At 41.4% G+C, this 25,003-nt stretch overlaps 1 protein-coding gene across 3 annotated transcripts in view; it reads left to right on the top strand.

Moving 5' to 3' along the window:
* Nucleotides 1-25,003, top strand: part of strbp (spermatid perinuclear RNA binding protein) — a gene marked incomplete at its 3' end in the record, with an annotated part of 92,671 nt that overhangs the window by 67,199 nt on the left and 469 nt on the right. For 2 of the 3 annotated variants that reach the window (XM_080510527.1, XM_080510526.1), the window contains exons 6-18: nucleotides 2,693-2,987; nucleotides 7,415-7,530; nucleotides 8,351-8,446; nucleotides 9,773-9,884; nucleotides 10,590-10,687; nucleotides 12,781-12,886; nucleotides 13,743-13,826; nucleotides 14,507-14,715; nucleotides 16,117-16,263; nucleotides 16,397-16,531; nucleotides 17,150-17,290; nucleotides 17,730-17,859; nucleotides 19,288-19,341. In XM_080510527.1, coding sequence (XP_080366653.1) covers nucleotides 2,693-2,987; nucleotides 7,415-7,530; nucleotides 8,351-8,446; nucleotides 9,773-9,884; nucleotides 10,590-10,687; nucleotides 12,781-12,886; nucleotides 13,743-13,826; nucleotides 14,507-14,715; nucleotides 16,117-16,263; nucleotides 16,397-16,531; nucleotides 17,150-17,290; nucleotides 17,730-17,859; nucleotides 19,288-19,341 — 1,723 coding nt within the window. Of the gene's footprint in view, nucleotides 1-2,692; nucleotides 2,988-7,414; nucleotides 7,531-8,350; nucleotides 8,447-9,772; nucleotides 9,885-10,589; nucleotides 10,688-12,780; nucleotides 12,887-13,742; nucleotides 13,827-14,506; nucleotides 14,716-16,116; nucleotides 16,264-16,396; nucleotides 16,532-17,149; nucleotides 17,291-17,729; nucleotides 17,860-19,287; nucleotides 19,342-22,387; nucleotides 22,891-25,003 lie in introns of those variants that run through there. The other variant, XM_080510528.1, reaches the window with a different exon arrangement.

Raw genomic sequence — 25,003 nt, 5'->3', positions numbered from 1 at the left:
ACTTCACTTCAAATACACGTTAGGATGTGTTGTTCTAACCTTGTTTTATAATTTGAGAATTAAACTTTGCACATTTTCTATATTTATTCAGCCCTGTTGGGTTAATGAACCTTGTTAATCCATCAAATCCTTTGTTAATCAAACAAATTTGAAGAGATGATGTTTATAAATGATTAAAGATCTTTTTGGAAAGAACTTGTTCAAGATATAGAAACACCCTCTAACCTGGCTGGAAGTTGCTGTGTGTATGAGGAGAGATATTTTTTTGCAGTTGTGATGAAAAAAGGTAGAAAACTGTTGGAAAATTGGAATTATTAAATGTTGGGACAAGGATTCATTTTACTGCCAGGCAAAGGTCGAGCTAGGTTTAAGGTTTGTGTAAATCTATTGGAATCGATTGTGTTCCTGAAACTCACTACACAATCAAACAGCACCTGAACCACTTTTATACATTTATCACACTCATTCAATCACCTGCAAGGTTTTTTGGAACTGAAAAGTAAGAGATACATAACCTTAGAACTTATTGTAACTCTGATGTTTTATGACAAAATATCATAAAACATCCAAAATCAGGCATTATATTTTTGTCCTTCCAGTCCTGAAAATGTCTTTTTGGTTTTTTGACAAAATATGTCACTGAATACCACACTTGTACTTTTGAAACACAGTTTCCATGAAACAAGTGTGGTCAAATTTTCCGTTCAAGAACACAACTCAGAATCTCATGATCACAATGTGAACCAATGACCTTATGGACACCCTGACCACTCAACCACTCTTTGTGATATCACTCTGCAGACTAATATAACAATTACTTTAACAATTACAAAAAATAAAGATAAAAATTGCGTCTGTCTCTACTGACAAAAACAAAGATGAAATCTATCTGTAATTTGAAGAGCGATCACACCCGCCAGTGCCGTTTCAATAAAGTGGGACAAAACCCAGGGAGTCGTGTGATGAGGTCAAGGTTTTAACCTTTGGCCTGGTGGCTCACAATTTGACATCCTGACCAACGCAAAGTTTCTCAAAAACAGAGATACCTTTATAATCCCCAAGGGGCAAAAACTGCAGCAACAAAATATAAATGACAAGGAAACCAAGAAATATAAATATATATAAAGTAAATATATAACCTTAAACGTTGTAATTTGAAGATGTATTCTTTCAGAGTAGTATCTTGGCTATGCATGCTAATTTCTCAATTATTTAACGTTGAAAGCCTCGTGGTGGTGGGCTCCTAAAAGCATTAAATATTGTGTTTATTTATTAAGATCAGCTTACTATGATGAATCAAAGAGCCTTTTTCTAAAACAGAAATCTCATTGGGTTTTATTGAGGACACTAACTTGCCTGTAAAATTCGTCATCTGTGTTGCCCTCTGTTTGGCTGCAATTCTTACCATCAAAACCATCAAATGTATGGGAATGCCACATCATTTAAATAACCTAAAAGCATACAAAGTATTCAAGTGATCCAGCGTGTGTTCGTACTTCACAATGTGGATGTGGAGTCATGAATGATCACCTTCATTTCAGCGTATTCTATACATGTGTGTTGTACATTGTGCATATTGTGTGACCGCTGTGGTCGCTGTGAATACCGACACGACTTCATTACCATTCCTATTAGTCCTGACCACAGAGGTCAGTGGTAATTGATTTCTTCACACTGAAGGCTGAGTGAGGCGCAGTGCTCCTGCAGATAATTCCAGAGATGGATGTGCGAGACAAAATTGGAGGGAGACGCATTTTATATATTTTATAATTATTTTTAATTCAGCCTTTATTTAACCAGGTGAGCCCCACTGAGATTGCAGGATCTCTTTTTCAAGGGAGCCCTGGCCAAGACGGCAGCATCGCAAACGTATAATTCCATTTAACAAACATTGAAACATACATTAAAAAAAAAACATACATTAAAAAATATACAGGAATAATTTCAGAAGGCCTAAACGTGAGAAACTGTCTAGTAAGGAAAGCAGTTGCACAGTCCAATAGAAATTTCACCCATACCATTCAGCACGTTTTTAAGATGTCATCATATGGATCAGTTATTGTAGTTGTACTTCAGCCTGTTATTCCAGGCTGCAGGGGCAGAAAACATAAATTTGCCAAGTTCAGTGTGAACCTTAGTGGCAGTTTTAAGTCAAATATACCCACAGAGGTAAGAGGTGAGCTGGCCAAGGATGAATTTATAAATGAAATTGTTCTAGTGTTTGAGTCTGCACATTTTTACAAAAGGTACAAAAAGCATGTGATCATTAGAGTGAGTGGCAGCAGCCTGTAGCAGAACTCATGATATTTGGTCCTTATGTCTATTTGCATTCACCGCTCCTCATAATTTGATGATACGAAGGTTATTATCTGTTCTGATAATGAATCCGAAATATATATTCTGCAGTATCATTGAACAGCCAGGTTTTCGGCTTTTTTTCTCTCCACTTCTTATTCTTCTCACATTTCCCGATACCGATTCAGTCCCAAAATAGCTTTGTTTAAGAAATCACAGGAAATGTGATATGTGCCGCTGATCAGTTTCTCTCGCTTGTTTCCCACGTACATTGTTCACGCGGTGATGTTGTTGCACCATCTGAAAGCTGAAGAAGGCTCACGTATATTTAGCTGTATTGAGTTATGCTGTGACCTCGGCCTCTAAATATCCACTTCTGTCTGCGGGCGCGTTACAGAAGCTGACAGAGGAGAAGTATGAGGTCACGAGCTCCTTGCCCGAGGCGGCCATCTTGGTACAAACGACAACAGAGCCCAAACTCACCTTGAAGGTTACCCTCACCTCGCCGGCCATGAGAGAAGACGGAGATGAAGAGGAGGAGGAGGAGGAGGAGGAAGAGGAAGAGGAGGAGGAGGAGCTGGAGGAGGAGGGGGAGATGGAGAATGGGGAGGAAGGGGAGGAGGTGGAGCAACAGCAGGAGGAGGAGGTGGTTGAGCAAGAAGAGGAGGAGCAAGAAAAGAAAAACGGTGAAGGTAGGAACACAAAGAGAGGAAAGTTGTTTTCCTGCTTTTCTCAGGTTACAACCTCAAGCACCTGCGTACAATTCAGTTTGATGAAGAATGTCAAGTGTATTTTTTCCATTTTCAAACTTTGTGTGTGTGTGTGTGTGTGTAAGACAAGAGGTTTGACCTCATTTGCTGATGCTGACACACAACAAGACAGATACAGGCAGAGGTTGGTAGAGTAGCCAAAATAAGCATTCAAAGACAGAAAACATGTATTTATAGCACAGTGATAAGAACAAGGTGGATTTAAATCAAAAAGAGACTTCCGAATATCTCAATATGCAAGTTAAAAAGAAACTGTTTTTCGACTGTCCTTTAAAAACATGTTACTTATAGGCTCCTTGTTGGTCTTCAGATTCATAATATTAGTAGTTCGATCTCCCCATTGTCCATATGTCAATGTCCCGTGAGCAAGAGATTGGACCACGTTTGCTCCCAATGGAGGTCGAACTTCTTGCAGGGTGACTGTTGACATTGATTTTAATGAAACCCTAAATCCTACAGGAAGTCAGTTAACCCCAACAGTAAGTTGATGGGTTCATTTAACTAATTGTTGATGAGATATAATCATATAATAATACTTATAGTATAAATTTAAAAGATGTTTGAATTAAGAAAGTGTGAACTTGTTCCCACTGCATTTTGTATAGCATGTTCATAACAGCAACAACTTATTTTTGTATACTCAATTTGAACAAGTATTAAATCCCTCCAGCAGTTGCGAAGTCATTCGTTGAGAAGGCCATATGAATCAATCATGTGAAGTTATTTACGGAAAGTTTCCTGTCTTGTATTTCATTGTATCAGGATGAATATCAAGAAATCTGTGCTGCTCATGTGAGCATGGGTTTGAGATAAGATAGTTTTGAAAAATCCAAAAGAGATTTCTATCACACATTAGATACATCACAAACTACACAAACATAGCTGGTTTTCAGTTTATTGTCAGCACACTCCTCCTTTAAAGGATGTTTTTTTTTAACTGTCTGAAATAATAAATACTAAGAAATGTAAATGTAATTGTGTAAATGTAATGGCTAAGTACAGCATCGCTCCCAAAGAACTGGCTTTACCTAACAAGGGCTGTGAAGAGTTGAGATGCTGGACACATATCAGAGTGGAAACACACAGGAGCTGGTGTTTGTTCCGCTAACAATCCGTCCCCGTTCTCCCTGTGTTCTCACGGGGAACAGGAACCGGTTATAATTAGTTGTGGGTGGTGGCACGCGGAAGCAAGGCCAGCAGGGCAGTGAAATCAATAACCGAGCAGTAGCAAGCTGCCCATCCATCCTGTGGCTCCCGTCCAACTAGACGCTCAGGTCTCGGAGAGAGATGAGAGACGGTGCGAAGCCCGGCCGTACATCATTTCACATGCCTCAGCAAGATGAAGAGCACCGCTCATATTTTCTCTCCGAGTTGACCAGGCCAGGCTCACACACATGATAGCAAAAAGAAAGTAGAGGACACACACATAAACACACACCGAGTAATATTTTGTACCTGATGGATAGAAATACCTGTCACACCGGATATCGAATTACTCAGATTTATGAGGATCATATTTTAAAAGGCAGGGTTGAAGACACATTAACACCATCCAGCACAAACACCAGCAGCCATCCTGCGTCGGTGCCTCGTCAGGCTCCGTCAAGCTTTGTATCTGCCCTGGCCTTGCCAGACCATTGTTAGCAGCATATTTGAAGGTGAACTATCTCTGAGCGGCTCCCAAGTACAAGAGCATGAAACACACTTGTTCAGTTGAACTAATTAATGCTGGTCAACATGTTTGCATGTGTGCACAGTCTTTTTTGCAAGCTTCGGCTGTTTGTATGCAGCTCGATGGATCCATACTGCATTCTGATTTGTTGTCAGGTGATCGGTATATTGATTTAAAATGTAAATTTCTCCACTTGCTAATCTTCTCTGCCACTTCAAAGAGACAGCTTGTAAAACTGGGGTTACAATATTTTGCTTGTTTACCATTACCAACAGGTAAATATTTAGTTGAAGTTACTCATTACGTGCATCCGTTCCACAAACGCCCCGATGAGGCACTCTTGCTTTATAAGGCTACAGCGGCAGAGCGAGAGCACATCAGAGAAGGTGTGTTAGCAAAGGGATTTTTTTTTTTTTATGTTTTAATGAGACTGAGAGAAGACACGGCATGAGCGCCGCAGATGGAGGTGATGTTAAAGGAAGAGAGCGGCCAGCAGAGCGTATTGAGGGACCAGCGGGAGGACAAGAGAGAAAAGAAAGACTGTAATGATCCACTAGCAGCAGAGCGGTGCCACATGCAGCTGGGACCACTCTGACAGATGTTGCCATTACATATGAGGCAGAAGCACACATACTCATGACTGCATGCTGCAGACCAGAAGATGAACTGTGCTGTAACAACGGTCATATGACGGATAATGTGAGGTAGATGATCTTGTGCTGACACACTTTTGATTTCCATTTCATGGGAGACTGATGAGGAAAACGTTTAACTCGTAGTGTTTTCACAGAGACCCAAAATACTTTTTTTTTTAGCCTGTTTTATTTCATCTCCAGATGGTCCTGCACTTAATAAACCCTTCTTAATAAACTCCATGTAACTGCACTCATTCATACACGGCTGCATTTGATTCCGCTCCCCTTGCACATCCGAGACAATGCCTTTTTCTCGAGCAGCTGCACATGATGAGGCTGTCGTAACTCCACCAGCCTGGTGTGCAGGGCAGCACGAATCAAACGCTAAAAGTTTTAAGAATGCTCCTCTTTTACCAACCTTGATGCTCTGACTAAACCTTGCCTTGATCCCTCCTGTGTTGTGTTTGTCTCAGCCTGGGTCAAACTATCATAGATTTTTTTATTTTTCCTTTTCCTTTTAGTTCTACTGTAGGAGCGCTTGATTCTGTGTTTGCCCAGACAGGTTGTTGAGTTGCTTTCTCTGCACCATTTCTCTATGAGCTTGTGATATTAAGTGCACCCCGAAGTAAGCCTAAGTATGCAGAAGAAAAAACAATTTCTATTTTGACTCCTGCCTGGTGCAGACTGGATCAAAATAACTACAATCCTCTACAAATACATGAAGGCGAGATTGATTTACTTGGCTGGGCACAATGAAATGAGTGGATGTGCTCTCACACAGTAAATCAAACACTCCTTACGTATTTGTTTGGTGTATGTCTGTGAAGGGGCTTTCCATTCCACAAAGTTGCCTTTTCCCTTGTGACCCTGGTTGGTCTCCTTGTCACTAATTCTTCCTTAACTGGATGTACATAAACTCCCAAACCAATATTGAATACTGTATGTGTAATGTACAAAATACAAACACGCCCCCAATGGATAAGGTTGGCTTTTTTGACATTTTTGCATCAAACAGTCGATCGTCTTTGAAACAGTGTCTCTTAATAATTGTAATTTAGTTAAACCAAGAACATTAAGCAAAGTAGATCTGAAAAATAAACAGATTTATCATCCGATAAATCTATTTGGACCGCTGATAACTTGGCTTTACCTAATTCTTTATTAGAAACCAAACGCTCAGATTTAAGTATCATGTAAAGTTGTTTCAGTTTTTACTCAACGAAATGAGCATTGGATACGAATTACAGCCTCCTAAGGAGATAAAAAGGCAAAACATGTGTCTTGTGGAACAATGTCTTGTGTTCAGATCAGTGTCAGTTTGTGTCGTTTGGTCTAACTACAGAAGTGCGGTGGAAATGTTCTGCAGTGTGATTTCTCCACTGCCACAGGGACTGCGCAGATTGCAGTCATTGATTGGAAAAAAAAAAATTCTTCAACATGTCACCGAGACCTTTTCGGATGATGTGTGGATGTCAGTTCAGAAGTTAAAGCTGAACCAGAGGCCGACCTTTCCCAACTTAATAGACTCAACAGATCCTCCAAAGAGCAGCACATAGAGTAGCAATGGGAGAAAATAGACTTTCTTTTTTAGTTCTTGTACATCATCTTGGTAAATGTTCACTGTTTCAAAGACGATCAAATACACGGTTGTAGACACATGTCAAAAGAGTCCAAACCTTCTGTGGGTTGTACTTTCTTCTTGACATGACTGGACGTGATGCAGTCAACACATGTTCCACCGATCATTGTTGGAAAAACTACCTGCAGTTTAAAGTGTGAGAAATCCGTTTTGTCACACGTCTGTAAACTGTATCGAGAGCGAGCACTTCCGACAATGGAGAGAGCAACTTTCTGGCATGAAAAGCACCTTGTATGTACCAAAATATCCATGCATGTGCGTGTGTCTGTACGCCCTCACGCGCAGCGCCTCCTCGTGTGCGCGCGTACATTCGCACGCACGACAACTCAAACACACACACTCAAGACGCGACGTGTGCGTGTTTTTACGTTCTCTATATCGGGTTGTTATTGTTTTGTGGCAGTGTTGGGTGCTGCTGCGCAGAGAGTGGAGGCTGAGGAGGAGGAGGAGGGGGAGGTGCTGGATAGACACAGATGTCTTTTGGCCCTGGCAGCGCTGCGACACGCCAAGTGGTTCCAGGTCGGCACCCACTCACTTCCTGTCTTCATGCCCGATGCTTATTGTAGCCTGACGCTTCGCCCAGAGGGGATACACTCACTGTCAGCTCGCACTGCGGCGCTTATCACGCCCACTCAATTAGGATTCATTAAGCATTGATGCAATTGTAAATCTACACATTCATACAATTATTAATCTGAATGCTTTTGCTTTTGACATTTGGATAAAAACAAAAAACAAAAAAAAAAACGTGCACATTCATATTTGTATACTTTAAATTACAATTTAGTCCCCAAAATACTTTTGGATTCATTCATTTCTATATAAAATGTTGATATTGTAAATGAACTAGGACAGGGTGAATGTAAGAGGTACCGTAAGGCTACAAAAGCAATGACTGATACTTGTTTTTTCTTTTCGGCTATTATGTGAACCTGCCTGCTCTGTACAGTATGTCAACGCTTCCCTTTGATTCTCCTCCCATACCCTTCCCCATCTATCTCCCCACTCACTTTTACATTGCTGACAAAGCGAATCAAAACTAAAAGAAAACAATTGCAATATTTTATTAAACTGATCTTAACATCTTTCGCATTTTAAACAAAACTTTGAGGAGCTCATGCCTAAATACATACAATCACGTGTTCTTTGTGGATTTTAGCACAAAGCAGGCTCTTTTTTTGGTTTGTTTTTGGTACGTGTGTGTTTGTTTATACAAAGGCCACACCTCCTGTACTCAATTTGTTCCCCTGCTTCCTCTTTTCTATTTACTTTTCCTTTTTCCCCACTTCCGTTTTGCCCTCTTTTTGCCCCGTCGTCCTTCTCTCTCGTCCTCTCTCAGGCTCGTGTGAACGGACTCAAGTCCTGCGTTATCGTCCTCAGGATACTCAGAGACATGTGCAATAGACATCCACTCTGGGAACCTCTTAAGGGATGGGTGAGTCTTTCACTGCAGTTAATTGCAGTTGAGTGTAAATCCTATGAAATCATGCACATTTTATTTTATTTAGCCACACCTGGAATTTATTTTTGTCAACATGATGGTCAAAGTTTGTTTTAAATCATTGTAACAACCAATAATGTAATAAGTTTGGCCATTCTGAATGTAATAAAGTCAATAATGCAATAAGTTGCCAGAAAAGTAATAAAATAGTAAAATATTTTTCACAACCCTGATTGAGAGTGATTAAATATGACCACTAGTCCATCCACTATACCTGTTTTTGTTAGGCAGACTGCACAAAACCTTTAAAAAAAGGCTTTTATTTCCGAAAAAGAATGCAGCATTATTTATGTATTATGACATTATTTGCTGCAGTTATTGCATTTGGAAAGTCTTTTTTAATTTCTACTTTAATAAAAGTCCAAAATTATTACATTATTAGAAGGTATTATGTTATTGGGCATTATTACATAGTTGGTTGTTACAGGGCTTCGTTGTCCACTCCGCTGTCTCAAATTTTGAAAATGTTTATTAAAATTTGCAGGACTTTTTAAATAATTTTTTTTTAAATATGTATATCTGCATTTGACTTGTACGCCTGACTTGTGTCTGTTGCACAACAATCAACATTTGCCTAAAAATTCACAATGTCATTCAGCAACCATCATGTTAACATCAAGTATTATTTGACTGTATGATAATATTTGATTATAGTTAAGGATTCCTGGTAAATTTGGCCAACAATTTTGTCACAGTTTCATGTGACATCCATTTATGCAACTTTTTTCAATGAGTATTTATATTTTATTCAAATAACAAATTCAGTTTCAATGGCACTTGCCACTGTTGTAATCAAAATGAATGGAGGTGGAGCCTAGCCTGCCCCGGGTTAGAAATCATCACAACAGAATTGGAATTTTGTGTGAGACAGATACTAAATCCACTAATATAAGTTGGTTAACTAAGTCACTGTTATACATTTTAAAAATAAAATGCACATGAGCCAGTTTCCTTCTTCTCATCAGTGCTTGGTGTGAGCCCCCTGAAGCACCCTGCCAACACTTTCCTGCCAGGATGAAAAACCAATAAGTGGACAAGAGCCCAAAATTCACTGTGTTACTCTAATAAGCCAATAAATTATGAGGCCGGATTCATTATTTTTAGAGAGTAGATGTGAATTAATCCTCTTGGAAACAGCTGGCGGTCAATTTGCTTCAATAGTACCTGTTTTGTATAAAAATGTTTTTTGTGAAACTTTTTTTTTTTTTTTTTTACAATTGTCACCTGCTGATGTGGATTTATGTGAAATGTTTCTGGAAGCCGTTAGAGCTCATCTGCGAAAAGGCCATTGCCACCTGCAACAGACCTCTGGGGGCTGGAGAGGCTCTTCGTCGAGTCATGGAGTGTCTGGCCTCGGGCATCCTGCTACCAGGTACGTGTGCCGCCACAAATGTGCGGTCGTGAACGTGTGACAGCGTGTGGGGGGTGAGCGGCGCTTCAGAAAACGCTCCATTTGTGCAGATGAGCAGATGCGTTTTTGAACTGTTTCTGTGAGAGAGGTCGAGACGCTGTCAGTGACCCGGCGGAGCGCAGCTGTCTGAGGCAGGTCATCAGGATGAGAACATCTTAATTAGTGGCAGCTGAATGGCTGCTTCACAAAATTCAGTGTATCCTTGGAGGGAGAGAGAGAGAGAGAGTGAGTGAGAAACTCTGAATGCGAAAAAGGAGTTTTATTTCATTAAATTTTTACAGATTTAGTTTTGATTCAGATGGCAGCCATGTCCTTCTGGACTGATGCTCATTAAAGTCCTGATTTGAAAAGGACAGAGTGGAAAAAAAGAGAGTGGAATGAAATGCACATAAAAACAGCTCATGTTTAATTCACCCGGAGAAATGAAGAAGAAGAGTTTTATTCACCTGCGCTGTTCAAATTGAAGACAAATGAGGTGCAATTATAAGTCAAAAATGAGATTTAAAAAAAAAAATTTCCCAGCGTTCTTGCATTTGTCAGGATTCCTATTGTCGCTTATGTCGGGACAGTGAAGCCCAATTAGGTTGTGCAGAGCTGCAGTGTCAGTACATGCGGTGGCAGCAGCAGCTGACTTGGTTCGTGTCTGTGTCTACTTATTTCTCCCAGGTGGTCCCGGTTTACACGACCCATGTGAGAAAGAGCCAACGGACACACTCGCCAGCATGAGCAACCAGCAGGCTGAGGCCATCACCTACAGTGCACAGGTACACACACACGGAACAATGCAGCTTGCAGCGCCGGTTGTTACCGCACGGCTCTACTTGCCCTGAGCTGTCACAGTTTGGGAACGAGTAAGCAATGCATCTATTAACGGGCAGGAAGCCCTCACGACCAACACTTCCAACCACAGAGTATGCACACACACACACACACAAACACAGCTGTGAGAGCGTGCATGTGCGTCTCCAAGAAAGAGGCGTGTGGCGCTGCATTTTAACGATTGGTGTGGGAAACTATTGCCATTGCAAGCAATAAATCCATCTCTGACACCCCGAGGACAGTATTTGTGTGTGTGCACTTGTGTGTGTGTGTGTGTGTGTGTGTGTGTGTGTGTGTGTGTGTGTGTGTGTGTGTGTGTGTGTGTGTGTGTGTGTGTGTGTGTGTGTGTGTGTGTGTGTGTGTGTGTGTGTGTGTGTGTGTGTGTGTGTGTGTGTGTGCAAGCTGTCATGTCCTTCTTCACACACACACTCGACTGAGCAGGGCAGCCTCTGAGCCGCATGGCTTAGTGAATCCTGCCGTCCATTTCCTTTGAAGGCAGCCCGAACGGGGCTGGAATGTCAATGGGGATAATTGTATTGGAGCAGATACAAGTGCAGATAGGAGGGGGGGAGAGCTGCTCCGTCAATGAGCTACAGCAGGCGTCATGAATATCTGAGACACTCTTCCTTCCCTAATGGATTTATATTAGCAGCCACTGTGTGCCCACCTTTTTTGTTTGCACAGACAGAGGACGTGTAGATTTGGAATGATTAGCGAAGACACACTTAACATTGTGTCTGTGAATGTCATCCAGACATAAATAGGAAACATATTGCTTTCTGTGGGAATACTGGAGGGACTTTTAATTGTAGACGTACTCATCATAGAGTCGTGACATTGTTGACAATGCAGTTGTTCAAAATTGCATTGTGGGTCCTGATTAAAGTTTGTGATTGTAAGCAGCAAATCGATAAACTTGTATATGGAATTGCTGTAATTGTTTTGATTTTTGAGCATGTACTATATCAAGTGTCACTGTTACCTGCAGCTTCCCGTTTTCTCATGTACAGTTTTCACATCAACAGACACATGTGCACAATAGGTATTGGCAGTTAAGGTTAGGGAGTTGGCTTCAAAATCAGCAAATTAAATTCTATCCTGTGACTTATAAAAATGTAAACCAGCACTAAATTGTATTATTGACACAAGAAGTGGCAGCTTTCGTGCAGACACACGGGGGGGGGGGGGGGGGGGGGTCACTGTGATGACTCAGTCAAAGACATTAGTGTTAGTGCTCAAAGCCACATCTGTCTCTCAAACCCTGCCTGAGTTTGGCTGCTTTCACTTCAAATGTATTGACATCATGGCAACAGAATGTCAAAACAAATTGTACATTATGTGTCCCACTGGAATAGAACATGTAGATGTCTTTCCTATTACTATAAAAGCAGAATGAAATGCTTTGCTCTTATAAGTTGTGCTATGTTGATTCACACTGCGACCCCATTCTCACTATGCAGGAAGATGTAGAGTGAGAGAAATGTTATGGCCTTCCACTTCAGACTTCTTTGGCTGTAATTTGAATAAACTTGGTGCATTATTATTAGTATTATTATTATTATTATTATTATTATTATTATTATTATTATTATTATCTTTGTATGTTTTTTATTTATTTATTAAGTGTTATTACTGGGGACTATTTTGTTGTAAGCGTAGTTATAGCACATCTTACTATTTAACTGTATTTAATGGCTCAATATTTAGTTTTACATTTTAGGGAGAAGGATATAAAAAATTTTTTAAAAACAACAACAACAACTTTGGGGTCGATTAAGGAAGTGGTGCACTGGCCTATCTATTTATTGTTAATGTCAAAAATGACCGTGATGTTTTTATTTATATTCTTGGTTTTTTCTGTGTGTGTGTGTGTGTGTGTGTGTGTGTGTGTGTGTGTGTGTGTGTGTGTGTGTGTGTGTGTGTGTGTGTGTGTGTGTGTGTGTGTGTGTGTGTGTGTGTGTGTGTGTGTGTGTGTGTGTGTGTGTGTGTGTGTGTGTGTGTGTGTGTGTGTGTGTGTGTGTGTGTTTTGCATTCACAGCACGCTCTCAGACTCATGGCCTTCGGACAGATCTACAAGGTGCTGGAGATGGAGCCTCTCCCGTCAAATAAACCATCACAGAAATATCCTTGGTCTGATAAAGAAGGTGTGTTCCTGCTCTGCTCCGCCGCTATCTGTGACGTTTTAGCCTGCGTGTCTCTGCCTTTCATCCACGTGTCTCTCGCCTCAGTCCGTCTTCATGCACATGATAATAAGTCTTTTTTTCTTTTTTTTTCATGGCCCCTAAAGCTATTGGTATTCATATTTTTATTTGTCTCCTTTCATCTGTGTCTCTGAAGGATTGTCTGCCACATGGACACAATCACATATGTCTGTATTTTCGTCACACTGGGCCATGTTCAGTCTTTTCACATGTGGGGGGGGGGGGGGGGCGCTTAAGTGATTTCTTTCGCCGCACGCGACCACTGCCAGTATTTTCATTAAAGCAGCTCCAGTGAGCGTCACAAAAACACTTCACTGATGAGACTTGTTGCACCATATTCGTATTGTTTGTGACGCAGGTAGCCTGAGTGAAATCAGCCGTACGCAGGACCGTTTCTACCTTTGCTCACATAACAGAGAGACTCTTAAGATCTTAAGCTGGCACATTGCCAGGGCGACTTTCATGGAGAATCAACCCGGGCATTTCGGTACCTCAGGACGCTGGCGTGGACAACTGCCAGAGCGTTTACGGATTAGGATGCATGTAGGATAGGAGCTTAGATGTCTTCCTCATTGTTTGACTATTTGCTGGTCTGCCTGTCACTTCTGTTTATCCTGTCTGTGTGTCCGTTCGTTCGTCCGTTCGTCCTACACGCCATACAGTTTACTTTCTGCAGCGTGGCTTCTCTGAGCTTCTGTCCAATACGAGAGCCACTGTCCATGTGAAAATCTTCTAATAGACTGACACCACTGTGGGGTTTTTTTTTCTTCTTTTTCTTTTGTGCGTCTCTTATTTTCAGGCCTTGGTTTGAAGAGGCCATATGAAGATGGAGCCATGGATGACAAAGACCTCATCAAGAAGATGAAGAGGAATCTGAGGAAAGGTACAAGAGGAGAAAGGAAGAAGAACAATAGTGTCATTACCTGATTGTTTCTTTAAGTGCCTTCCAAGGCCACAGGCCTCAATTCTATATGAAGCAAAAGAGAAAGGAATTGATTGAACTCAAAGGAAAGAAATGCAAACTTCTATCTTTAAACTGTTGCACAATCCCCAGATAACCTTACTTTATTTAAATCATTTCACAACAATCCCGGCAAGGAGTAATATTATGTTGCCTTTAGACAGGCCTCTTCTCATCTTTCCTTGTCTCTATTTTTTGTCTTCTCTCTCGTCTTTCGCTCTCTCCGTTACCCTGCTTTCATCTCTCAGTGGCAGATCAATAGTATTGATTGCTAACATTTTAGTAGGCCACCCAACCATCCCCAGCTTTTTCTTCATACAAGGACACGATCAAGCACAACTAATGCAGGCAGAGAGGCATTTCTCGATATTGGCAAAGAGGACAAAAATGATTTAATAAGAAAACAAATAGAACAGTACCTTTTATTCTTTATTCATCTTGAAAAGCAGCACTCTGAAAATCATTACAATATATGATTTATCTTTGAATTTGTCCCTTCGGTCTGATACCGACAAGATGACGGCGTCACCATTTGAAAATATGATTGAACATGCAGTAAATCACTCGTCCATTTATTATCATGGTTATGATTTCTCCCTCAGTCCTGGACAGTAAAGCCATAGACTCCAACCAGCCAATGAACGCCCTGATGCGGTTGAACCAGATCCGGCCGGGGCTGCAGTACCGCCTGCTGTCCCAGTCGGGGCCGGTTCACGCTCCGGTCTTCACCATGTCTGTGGATGTGGATGGAACCATTTATGAAGCGTCCGGATCCTCCAAAAAGACCGCCAAGCTCCACGTGGCAGTCAAGGTAAGATGGCAAATAGAATAAGGGGCGTTCCATTTTTAAGCTTCAGTTGGAGGAGTAAAGAAAGACGTATGATTTTGTTTGTCTTTGATTCATGTTTATCAACTGCCGATATTGTAGACGGTGGATTAATATGAGGATTCATTTTTCAACCTGAAAAGCTACTTCAGGGCTACAGGACAATATAAAACAGCAATTTGGGGAATACTTAGACTTTAAAAATCATATTGTTTGTACTGTAGAATGGAAGCAGACTCATGATGATAAACCGGTTTCTGATACTGAAGTGAAATAATCTTCAATTTTATCTTTTCTTTTAATCTAATTGAATTTGTCAGAAACAAAAAGCTAATGTGAGGCTAAGAACTATCCACTTCGATTGTATTTCACTATCACTAAGCTTCCAACATAATTGAGGCATTGTAAGAATATTTTTAATAAACAAAACAACTTGTGTGGGATGAAATTCAGTCACAATTTGGTGGAAAAGTTAGATTGCATTTTAATTGTGTAGAAACTTAAGAAATCACTTGTGGAGTTAAAGTGTAAACATCAACGCCTGATGCACCTGTGTAAACAACAAGCTTTATTCATGCCTCCAGTCGTAAACTTGAGGAAACCAGAAATGCTGAAATAACCGGAAAAAATCAAAAATTCTAATATTGTTTTAAAAGAAAAAAAGAAAGAAAGATGTTCATTTTTAGAAACCTGAAGATCTTCAGCTTAAGCTCTTGTTGAAACTATTTGAGCCAAATCTGTGTGTATCTACAAATATGTTTTTGTGTGTGTGTGTACGCGTACGTGCGTGCGTGTGTTGAGGAAAGATGGAGGTGGGCAAATCCATGTAATCCCAAAGTGGCTGCGAACAAAGAGGCTCTCCAGAGCACAGAGCCTGGATAATCCGCTATTCGCTCCATTCCCATAAAAGGCTCTTTCTACCTATCTCACCTCATTCCTGTTCTCCCTCTCGCTCACTTTCTTTCGCTCCTTCGCTGACCTTTTGATCTCTCTTCCTCTCCTTTCACTCTCCCTCCCATCACCTGTTCTCTCTCACACACTCAGTAGCTGTGACACAGTCGCCTATTTGGGTCAAAAACTTGTCATTCTCCCTCTTCTCCTCTGCCTGGATGTCATTTTAAATTGCTTGCTGCCACTTTGTCACTTTGCACAGTTAAATGACTTCATGCAGCAAGTCTGCTGTAAAACACTTAGTGTTACCACCGAGTGACTCACCAAGAACAGATTTTCTGTTGCAACTTGACTCGAACCATCGGTGGAGAAAATCTGGTTCTTGGTATTTAGCAAACAAAGTAGCTGAGATGATAACAGCTGTTTGGCTTGAGCATTTCACCTGCTACCATGCTGCGCACTCATTTCAACCTATCCGCTGCCTCCCCTCTCAAGGTCCTCCAGGCCATGGGGTACCCGACGGGTTTCGACTCCGACCTGGACCCCATGAGTTCAGACGAGAAGTCGGACGGCGAGGGGAAGAGCGACACATCGTCACACACGAGCAATAACCCGGCACACTCCTCGGACAACACGCTGGAGGTGGACACCAACAAACATCTCTCTCAGCTCAAATGTTTTATTTTCATATAATGTTCCATCTCTTCAGATTACTGTCTACTGTGTGCTTTCTCGCAAAGCCATGAACTGACTTTCCTAATTCTTCTACTTCCAGGTGCGAACTCAGGGTCCCATACTGACGGCGAGCGGGAAGAATCCTGTCATGGAGCTGAACGAGAAGAGACGCGGCCTCAAATACGAGCTCATCTCTGAAAGTGGAGGCAGCCACGATAAACGCTTCGTTATGGAGGTGAGAGCGGCGAGCCCACACACAGCCTTCTAACCATTTTTTTTTTTTTTCACCAACTTTATTTTTTATGGAAGCTTATAAACAGAAACAGTCCAGAGAATGTGCTTCAGTTTCACATCTTCACGCTCCCATTCAGCCGAGACGGAGGAAGAGAAGTACGGTGGCTAAAATGTACCCACGGAAACAGGCTGATCACCCGGTGGAGTCAATCAGTCAACTTGGTTCCTGAGGCAGGCCTGATCTCTGTGGGGTGTTTTGTTTTCCGACACAGCTGGCTGCTCCATCGCTCTGCTGATTGATTAGCAGGCCTGCCTGACAGCAGGGCATCACCGAACAAGCTGTACTCTTCGACAGGACTCGCCAGCTGAGTCACTGATGACTGATAAACACGTGGGTTTTGGGAAACGTTATGGTGTGTTTGTTTACCGTGCGGCGGACTTGGAACAGAAGAAAACGTGACCGTTATAAGAAAGAACCACATTAGGAAGAGGAGAGAATCCTTTGCGGCCAAAATGTCTTGAATCCCAAACTGTAGTGTTTTTGGTCTCACTCCAATAATAACATGTTTTCATTAAAAATTTTACTTTTTTTCCTTTTGTGTTTGTGTGCGTGTGGCAGGTGGAGGTCGATGGGCAGAAGTTTCGTGGGGCAGGCCCCAACAAAAAAGTAGCAAAGGCCAGCGCCGCTTTGGCCGCTCTGGAAAAACTCTTTTCTGGTCCCAATGCTGCTGCAAACAAGAAAAAGAAGATTTTGCCTCAGGTAAAGTAGACACACATGTACACAAAGAGCATGTTAGAGACAGAAAGAGCTGCTTTTATTTACAGCACATGCATTCACAAACGAAACCACCAAGAAGCCTTCTTTATTTGTTTCCAAGAGGCTTGGACAATTGCATTTAAACTCCCTATTTCTGTAAAGCAGCAGGACAATTTGTTCTCTCTGTTCTCGCATCAGTAATCAATAAGGCTGGGTTCAACAAGTTTTAACAAGTTTAGTAGATCAATATCACGGTTATCAAATCACCACTCGCCACCAGTGTCAATAAGCCTGTGTGCTGACACATTTGTAAAAAAAAAAAAAGAGGTTCATGATGCATTTAAAATTGTCTCCCTGGTGTGATTCCATCCAGACTCAAAAGTGCAGCTATTTCTTGTGTTAAATATGTTCTGGGTGTGTGCGTGTGTGTGTGTGCACACAGACGAAAGGAGCCCTGGCCGCAGCAGCAGCAGCGTCCGCAGTAGCAGCTCAGGTAGCCAGAGGAAGAGGAAGGGCGGCCCTCGCCAGAGGAGCCTTCGTCAGTGCAGCTGCACCTGGATACGTCACGCCAGGTAGTGATGATGAATACATTCATTTTGAGACGAATACGCAAATACATTGCCGATATGTTACCGCTTCAAAAGTTGGGAAGTACGAAAGGCATCAATTATTATTTAAGTGTGTCATTGCCCGTCTTGATTAATGCGGCGCACATCATCTTACTGCTGCGACACATTAGCTGAACTGTCGGCTCCGAGTGGGTCAGTCTGATGACTGATTCGCTCATTAAGTTCAGCTGGAGTTGCACCAATTAGTCGGAAGTCAAATGGTGATGCACACATGTTATTTTGGTCTGTCTGAGTCAATCGGTCATTAATAACATCTTGTTACGTTCAACTGCAGGCACTCCTCTACGTTAGCGAGAGCAAATGTCTGAACACACAGTTCTCAGGAAAGTTCATGTGTTGCAGATCCGTCTTTGGCGGTGTTGATACGAGTTAACATCTGTTATTGCAGAAGCTAATGGGAAGGAGAGGGAGACATACGTTTTTCTCGTTTTTTGTTGGTTGTCCTTTACTCGTGTGTTGCTACCGAAAGTACTGTGGTGGCATTACAGTAGCATGATCGTGTATGACGCGTTGTTCTCAACACTTTTTATATGTAAATCCAGCTGTTCTTATTTTTCTCCCTGTTGTTGTTGGGTTTGGGTTTTTTTAAATCCATGAAAAGCTTCTCAAAATGAGGGGCAAAAATATAAGATATATCAAGGGGATTGAAAGTAAAATTTAATTTAACAAGGATATGAAAATGGTCCAAATCTCATTATTTTCAATAAAGCTCAGTTATGTGTTGAAGCTGAGCAAGAAAATGTTATTTAAAGTCTAAAAGTCGACTAATGTCATTATTCTCATCAAATCCTTACTACCGGCTCCCTTTGTTCTGCTGTACCACAACAGTTCCCTTCTCTATGAACTATTAAATATTGATTTCTTTTTTCCTTTTTTTTTAATCTATATATATATATTTCACACAGTGGTTTGTGCGGAGTTGGCATTTTCTTTACTGTTCTGACATTTCCCTCTGCTTTAGGCTGCTTCCCCTATTTTTTCTGTGGTAAACAAACTCCCACATTGTCCCTGCAGTCGCATTCGGAAATATCACAGGCTGCTTTCACAAATACCCTGCAGTAAGCCTCCAGATTTGGGACAGTCGTCGCTTTAATGTCACTGGTTGAAAGCTAATTGATTGATACAGTGAGAACAACTGAAAAACAGCAGATTGATTATTGGCCTCAACGTACAAACCGTCATCGGTATTTTGATGCAAATTCATCTTCATCATAGAAACCTGCTGTTTCTTCTTGATTATTATTATTCTGCCTGGACAAAGTCTAGATGACAACAAAGCTTTTCTAAAGGCCCCAAAGATGTTAAAAGATGTGGCCTCACATTGGGGGAGTGCAGCATTAAATCCGACTCGCTGTCCTGTTTTGTTGCCAGGCTTCGGGACGCCGTACGGTTACAGCCATGCTGCAGCAGCTGCTCCTGCATACGGTACGTGCTTCTTCAATGTCCATTCCTCATCATTTCACTGGCTAAATCCTCCTTCCCTAACCATTAGTGGGTAGTGTAATGAGTAATGAGTCAGTAGGTGTATTAAATACTGAAACCTTTGATTTCTGGCTGCTTTTTGCACGTTTTACCTCTTCCTCCTTGAAAATGCTCTCAATCTGAATCTTAATATGGCACACTTTTATTTTAACACAAAACTTCAGTCCAGAACTTGTCTGTTGCATCTGTGTTGCTGTGCTTCAATCAAATCTATCTGTTGCATTTGCCATCCACATTTCCTATTGACAAAACGCTGACGTCTCTTCTCAAGCTTGGATCTTAAAGGTTGTCATGATCATGTCGACGCTCACCCGGACAATCCTTGCATAAAATGGGACGGTTGCATTGAAACAGCCGCTTTTGACCTTCTGTACAATCGCTTCTGGACGCACTTTAGTGGAAACTCACTACTTGTACCGCCATTATCTTCATTTCTGCGAAGCGGATTTCCTCATGCTGCCCCCTGTCATTAGGACAGGCTGGTAACGACGGCTTCACCACTGCAGCTCTGCTGCTTTCGCAGGTTTCCCCGGAGAAGCAGAAAATTAGAGACATTTACAGGCCCCAATCTACACCAGTCTTTGACCTTTAACGGCGTCTGTATTGAAGCTGAACTCTCCCCGTACCTCTCGTTGTCACACGCAGTCACATTTACCTCAACAGACCCGGCCTTGTGCGGTGTGTGCGTACACGTGTGGCATCAGGAGGCCTCCTGCGACTCGCCGTTTGAAAGGGTCTTATGTGCTGGGAGAAACTGGTCTGAGGCCCCAGGCAGACATTTAGCACCCCCCCCCCCCCCCAATAGCCTACAGCTCCGCAGATGAAGAACACCTCCGTTTATGTGTTTATGAGAGCTTCAACTCAGCACTTATGGGAAAGTTGCATTTTCCTGTCATCCACACTCTTTTTACATGTCGATGTTATAGCTGTACTTTCTGATAGATTCACATCTGCTCTGAGGCGCTCACGAGTTTTCTGACTCGTTGGCCGCTAACAAAACAACAGATAAACAAGTGATTAAATGCAGTGTGTGTCCTGCGAGAGTGATAACGCATAAATTGTCGCACACCGAGTGCACACTATGCCGTGCTGCACATTGTCGTGTATCCCGGTGGGTGATCGTTGTGCGCTTGACTCAGGCCTGAGCTTTAACCTGAGCTGTCACCTCCCACGAGCTGGTGGGAAGTAAAGTTCAGTCCATGCTATTTGAAAAAGAGAAGCTGTGCTGGAATTAAAGGCAGACTGAAGTCAGACTTTGCTGTGGTGGTTAAGTAAATCTCCACGTGGGACTTTGAATTATAAGTCAAAACAGGAAAAACAAATCAAGGAATCATATTTACCTGCAGTTGTCGTGGATATCTGTTCTCATCTTATACCACATGCTGTAGATACAGTGATGTGGAGCTGCACCAGAGCAAAATCAATTCATGCAGACTGCTGCAGGAAGATCTTTATGTTTCGACACAGACTGCAGTGTAAATAATAAATCTATTCTCACTGACATTTTACCGTACAGATTCATAAAAATGTCTGCAAAGGAGTGCAAAGAGCTCGAGGCTTCACTTTATGACAACAAATGCACATAAAAACTTTAGGAACGATTACCTAATGTGTTTGTACGTGCCTTCATCCTGTCCATTCACTGCACTCTGCTTTGCGACTGTGGGATTTCTTCAGGGCGAAGCGCTACAGATTAACGTTAGACTGACTAGTTTTTAAACACTGCAACATCCGATGGTAAGATACAAAACATTAAGCATCGAGATCACAGAACTGTTGGATCAGAGTCTAAATCATCTTATAGACACGCATCAAGTCAAACTCAAATATAATATACAGTACCATTGTGCACCGATCATCAAATACAAGATACAAAACATTATCGAAAAGAAAATATAATAGAGAGCACTGTGTGATAAAACACCCAAATCTATCATACAAGAACAACAATGTATTTACATATAAAACACTAAATCGTAACATAGGACATATGATTCTGTTATACAAGATGAGATAATGAATAATACAATCCAATTCCAAAACACTGGATGATAGTCAGGAATAAATTTGTTATGAAATAATAGAACATACTCTCTTGTACTCTTAGAAAGTACAAGATGTGAAACATTAAATCATGTTTGTAGATGAGAAAAAACACAGAATACATCATTCTAGCAAGATATCTAACCTTAAAACACAAAATTGAGTACAGAACAGTGTGTATTAGGACACAAATCTGTCATAGAACTTGAGAAAATTGAACGTCATTGGGAACTGTGATTCAGAAAGCTTTAAACTATCAGATAAAACACAGACAACAACATTATAACCAAATAGTTCTTTGGAATAATATGAAAAATGTGGAATTAAATAAAGTTGCACAGCATTGTGCCTGAATGGTTTGCTGCACTTTCCTACAACTACGGTTCCTGAAGTTGTTCTCTGCGACGTCACTCTTATTTTTAACGAACAATATTTAGTTGCAAAGGCATTCCCTGTCATGCGGGAATGCCACTCCGAAGTTAATTTCCTTCCCATCACGGTGCGATTATTATCTTCAAGATGTGCTGACTCTCGGTTTTAGCTCCTAAAGATGTTAATCTAAGTAGTAAACATAGCCCTGATGGCCTCCACTTTCCAGATCTCTGCAATTCAATTATGTCGGAAAAAACATTGTAAGTATGAGTTGTAGTGAAGCCCAAACTTTAGATCTTTGTTTTCTACTTTCCAGCCCTTCTCCTTGTCCTTCTCTGCTCCTCTAACAACTAACAGAGCCTGTCACCTCGGAGTACATACACTCCTGCCTGCTTACTCTCCTCTGGGAGCTTGTCTCGGGGGGGTCTTGGGGGGGGGGGGGGGGGGGGGGGGGTGTATTTGTTTGTTGGATATACTTGTAGTTTAGTGTGTAGAGTAGTGAGCACAGAACTCCTTGGATCTTTGTTGCCCAGGACTCATGCAGAGCTATGCTCTTCTCATGTCTCCCCTCTAGGTTTGCCCAAGAGAATGCTTCTGTTGCCTGTCATGAAAGTGCCCGCCTACCCCGTCCCCCACTACCACTTCTTTTAGCAAAGGAGACTCACAAACCAAACGCACCTAGCCTTTTTATTTTATTTTATTTTTTTAGAAGGGAAATTCAGTCTGGTTTTTTTTTTTCTATACTTTCATTGATGGGGAGAGGACTAAGGACTTGAGCTGAAGATTTGTAAAAGAAATTTTTGTTTTTTGTTTTCTTACTGTTTCCAAAAAAAAAAGTTTTTATCAGAAAACTGCAGGTTTATGTTCTTGAGAGATCAAAAAAAAAACTTGAAGGATTTGTACTGTGAATTGTTACCTCATTCTTTGAGTCTAAATTATATATATCAGCCTTTTGTTATGTTGTTCGTTCCTTGCAAAGAAGAGGATATCCTTTGCAATATTATACACACAACACATTTATTCTGTGTAAAGAGAAAATAATGTGAGCTGTGTAAAGGATGTATAGGAATAAATCAGTCATGCTGAAGAATAAATAAAGTTTTATCTCCAATAAAAGCTGCCTGTTGTACATCTGATTTTAAGTAAGTAAGGCATTATAAGGTGCTTTTATTTTGTCTGCTCTCTTTTGAACTGGACGCTCTTCGGAGCAGCTCTGAATCTGAACATGTGCAGATCTTCACCAGCACTTGCAAACCTGCACATAGTCCTGTCATCTGAGAATATTTGAACATCACGCTTTATTTTTCAGGCCTCACTCGGTTCACACGGGTTGAATTTCAGTCTCTTCACGTACCACAAGCACCTCCTGATACATCCTTTTGACCTTTAGCTTATAGACATTCAGAGAAAAAGGCAAGAAGACAAGGGATGAATTTAGAAAGCTCTCCTTAGATCCTCTAACTTGCATTCAGCAGCACGATCTCATTACTGTATGTGGATTAATATTTGGCAGGGATTCCCAACTATGAGATATCACCTGCAGTGCCTACAGAGGGCTCTTATTTATTGTTGTATAAAGCAGCCGCTTTTATAACATTGCTTAAGCTGTACTTATGGGAATAAAGAAGGAAATGTTAATTCTACACAGGCTTTTGCCTTTTTGTTTGACAACAGGCATAGATCCATTTAATCTTGTTTTAATCACTAACATACAGATTTACATGCAGAGAAATAGAGGTGCATGATGCAATGTCTTTTTCTTGATTTTTTTTTTTTCTGTTGTGGATATTGTTTCAGTATTTTTATCATCTTTGCTGTGTGCATTGTGTCTTTTCCCGATTGTTACCATGAATTCTGGGTTCACAAATATCCTCGACCCAGTTTATACAAAGATTCATTTCCATAATAAGGAGGTGATTGCATGTGACAGAGGGGGTCAAATAAAGAAGAAACTCCAACTGCCTCCATCAAATTACCAGTCGGCGTTCGGCGCCGCCACCACGTCTCGGTCCTCCAGCCAGCGAGGGATTACCCTCGGACCACACCTTCATGATTTCGGCTCTGAGGCACAGCCATTGGATGGGAGGACCCAGTGTCTTGTCCAATAGTTGAGCACTCCTGGGTTGTTATGAAACCATCGAAGACATGTGTGTGTTCTCCAGAACTTCAATCCCACATGATTGAAGGTGATTTGCAGCTTGTGTGTGTGTGTGTGTGTGTGTGTGTGTGTGTGTGTGTGTGTGTGTGTGTGTGTGTGTGTGTGTGTGTGTGTGTGTGTGTGTGTGTGTGTGTGTGTGTGTGTGTGTGCGCGCGCACGCGCGCGTGTTTTCCTGTCCTTTTTGTTTTCATGTTGAATTATTTTCAGTGCTCAAATATGAGCTATCCTCCATCTCACCTCATTTTCATCTGTGACTTCAACTTGTTTCACAGAAATACATTTGGAAATGTTTTCCCTCAGTCCCCAATGTATATCTCTGACCAATATATATATAAAAAAAATAATAATGTCATGAGCACCACCATTCACTCTCTGCTTATCTTTGAAAAAAAATTAAATAATGGTTTTTGACATCAACAAGACAGAAGAAGTATATTTCCTGCAGTGTTTTTGTTGGTAATCTTGCAGCACTTTCATGCATCAAATTGTCATTTCAAATTCCCTTAAAGTCCTCTCAGAGGTCCTCACCTAACCAACTCTCTCCCAGCAAAGGTTTACATTGTCTCAAACCAACCGGTCAAACAGCACAGCAGGTCAGTCTTTCACATAAGATCTTCCAATCCCACTTTAAAAAGTTGTACGTGTAGCAGGTCATTTAGCCCCACAAAGAAACATGCAAACTACACGTAGATGATCGAAACAATGTTGTCTTGTTCACCACCAATCTCGGTCAGTGAGAATATTCTTTTTCACGATCACCTGCAAAAATCCAACAGGTATTTAGCAAACAAACGTTCTTCATTAGAGAATTGGATGAGTGTAATTGACAGAATATGCATTGATCTCGCAAAACATGAATGCGTGAGGAATGTGCGAATCAGCAGGGAGTCACCAAGCCACTTCACAAAGTCGGTCATCAATGCTCCCTTCCAGCTGTGATCTCACCCTCCTATAAAGCTGCAAGTGGATTTACTCCCATGTGGCAGTAGCTGGATATCGTAACCTTTAGGCAGAGCCAGGCCAGCTGTTTCC

The sequence above is a fragment of the Blennius ocellaris genome, assembly GCF_963422515.1.
Source record: "Blennius ocellaris genome assembly, chromosome: 15".
NCBI classification, from domain to species: Eukaryota; Metazoa; Chordata; class Actinopteri; order Blenniiformes; family Blenniidae; genus Blennius; species Blennius ocellaris.
This window is presented reverse-complemented; position numbering and strand designations above follow the sequence as displayed.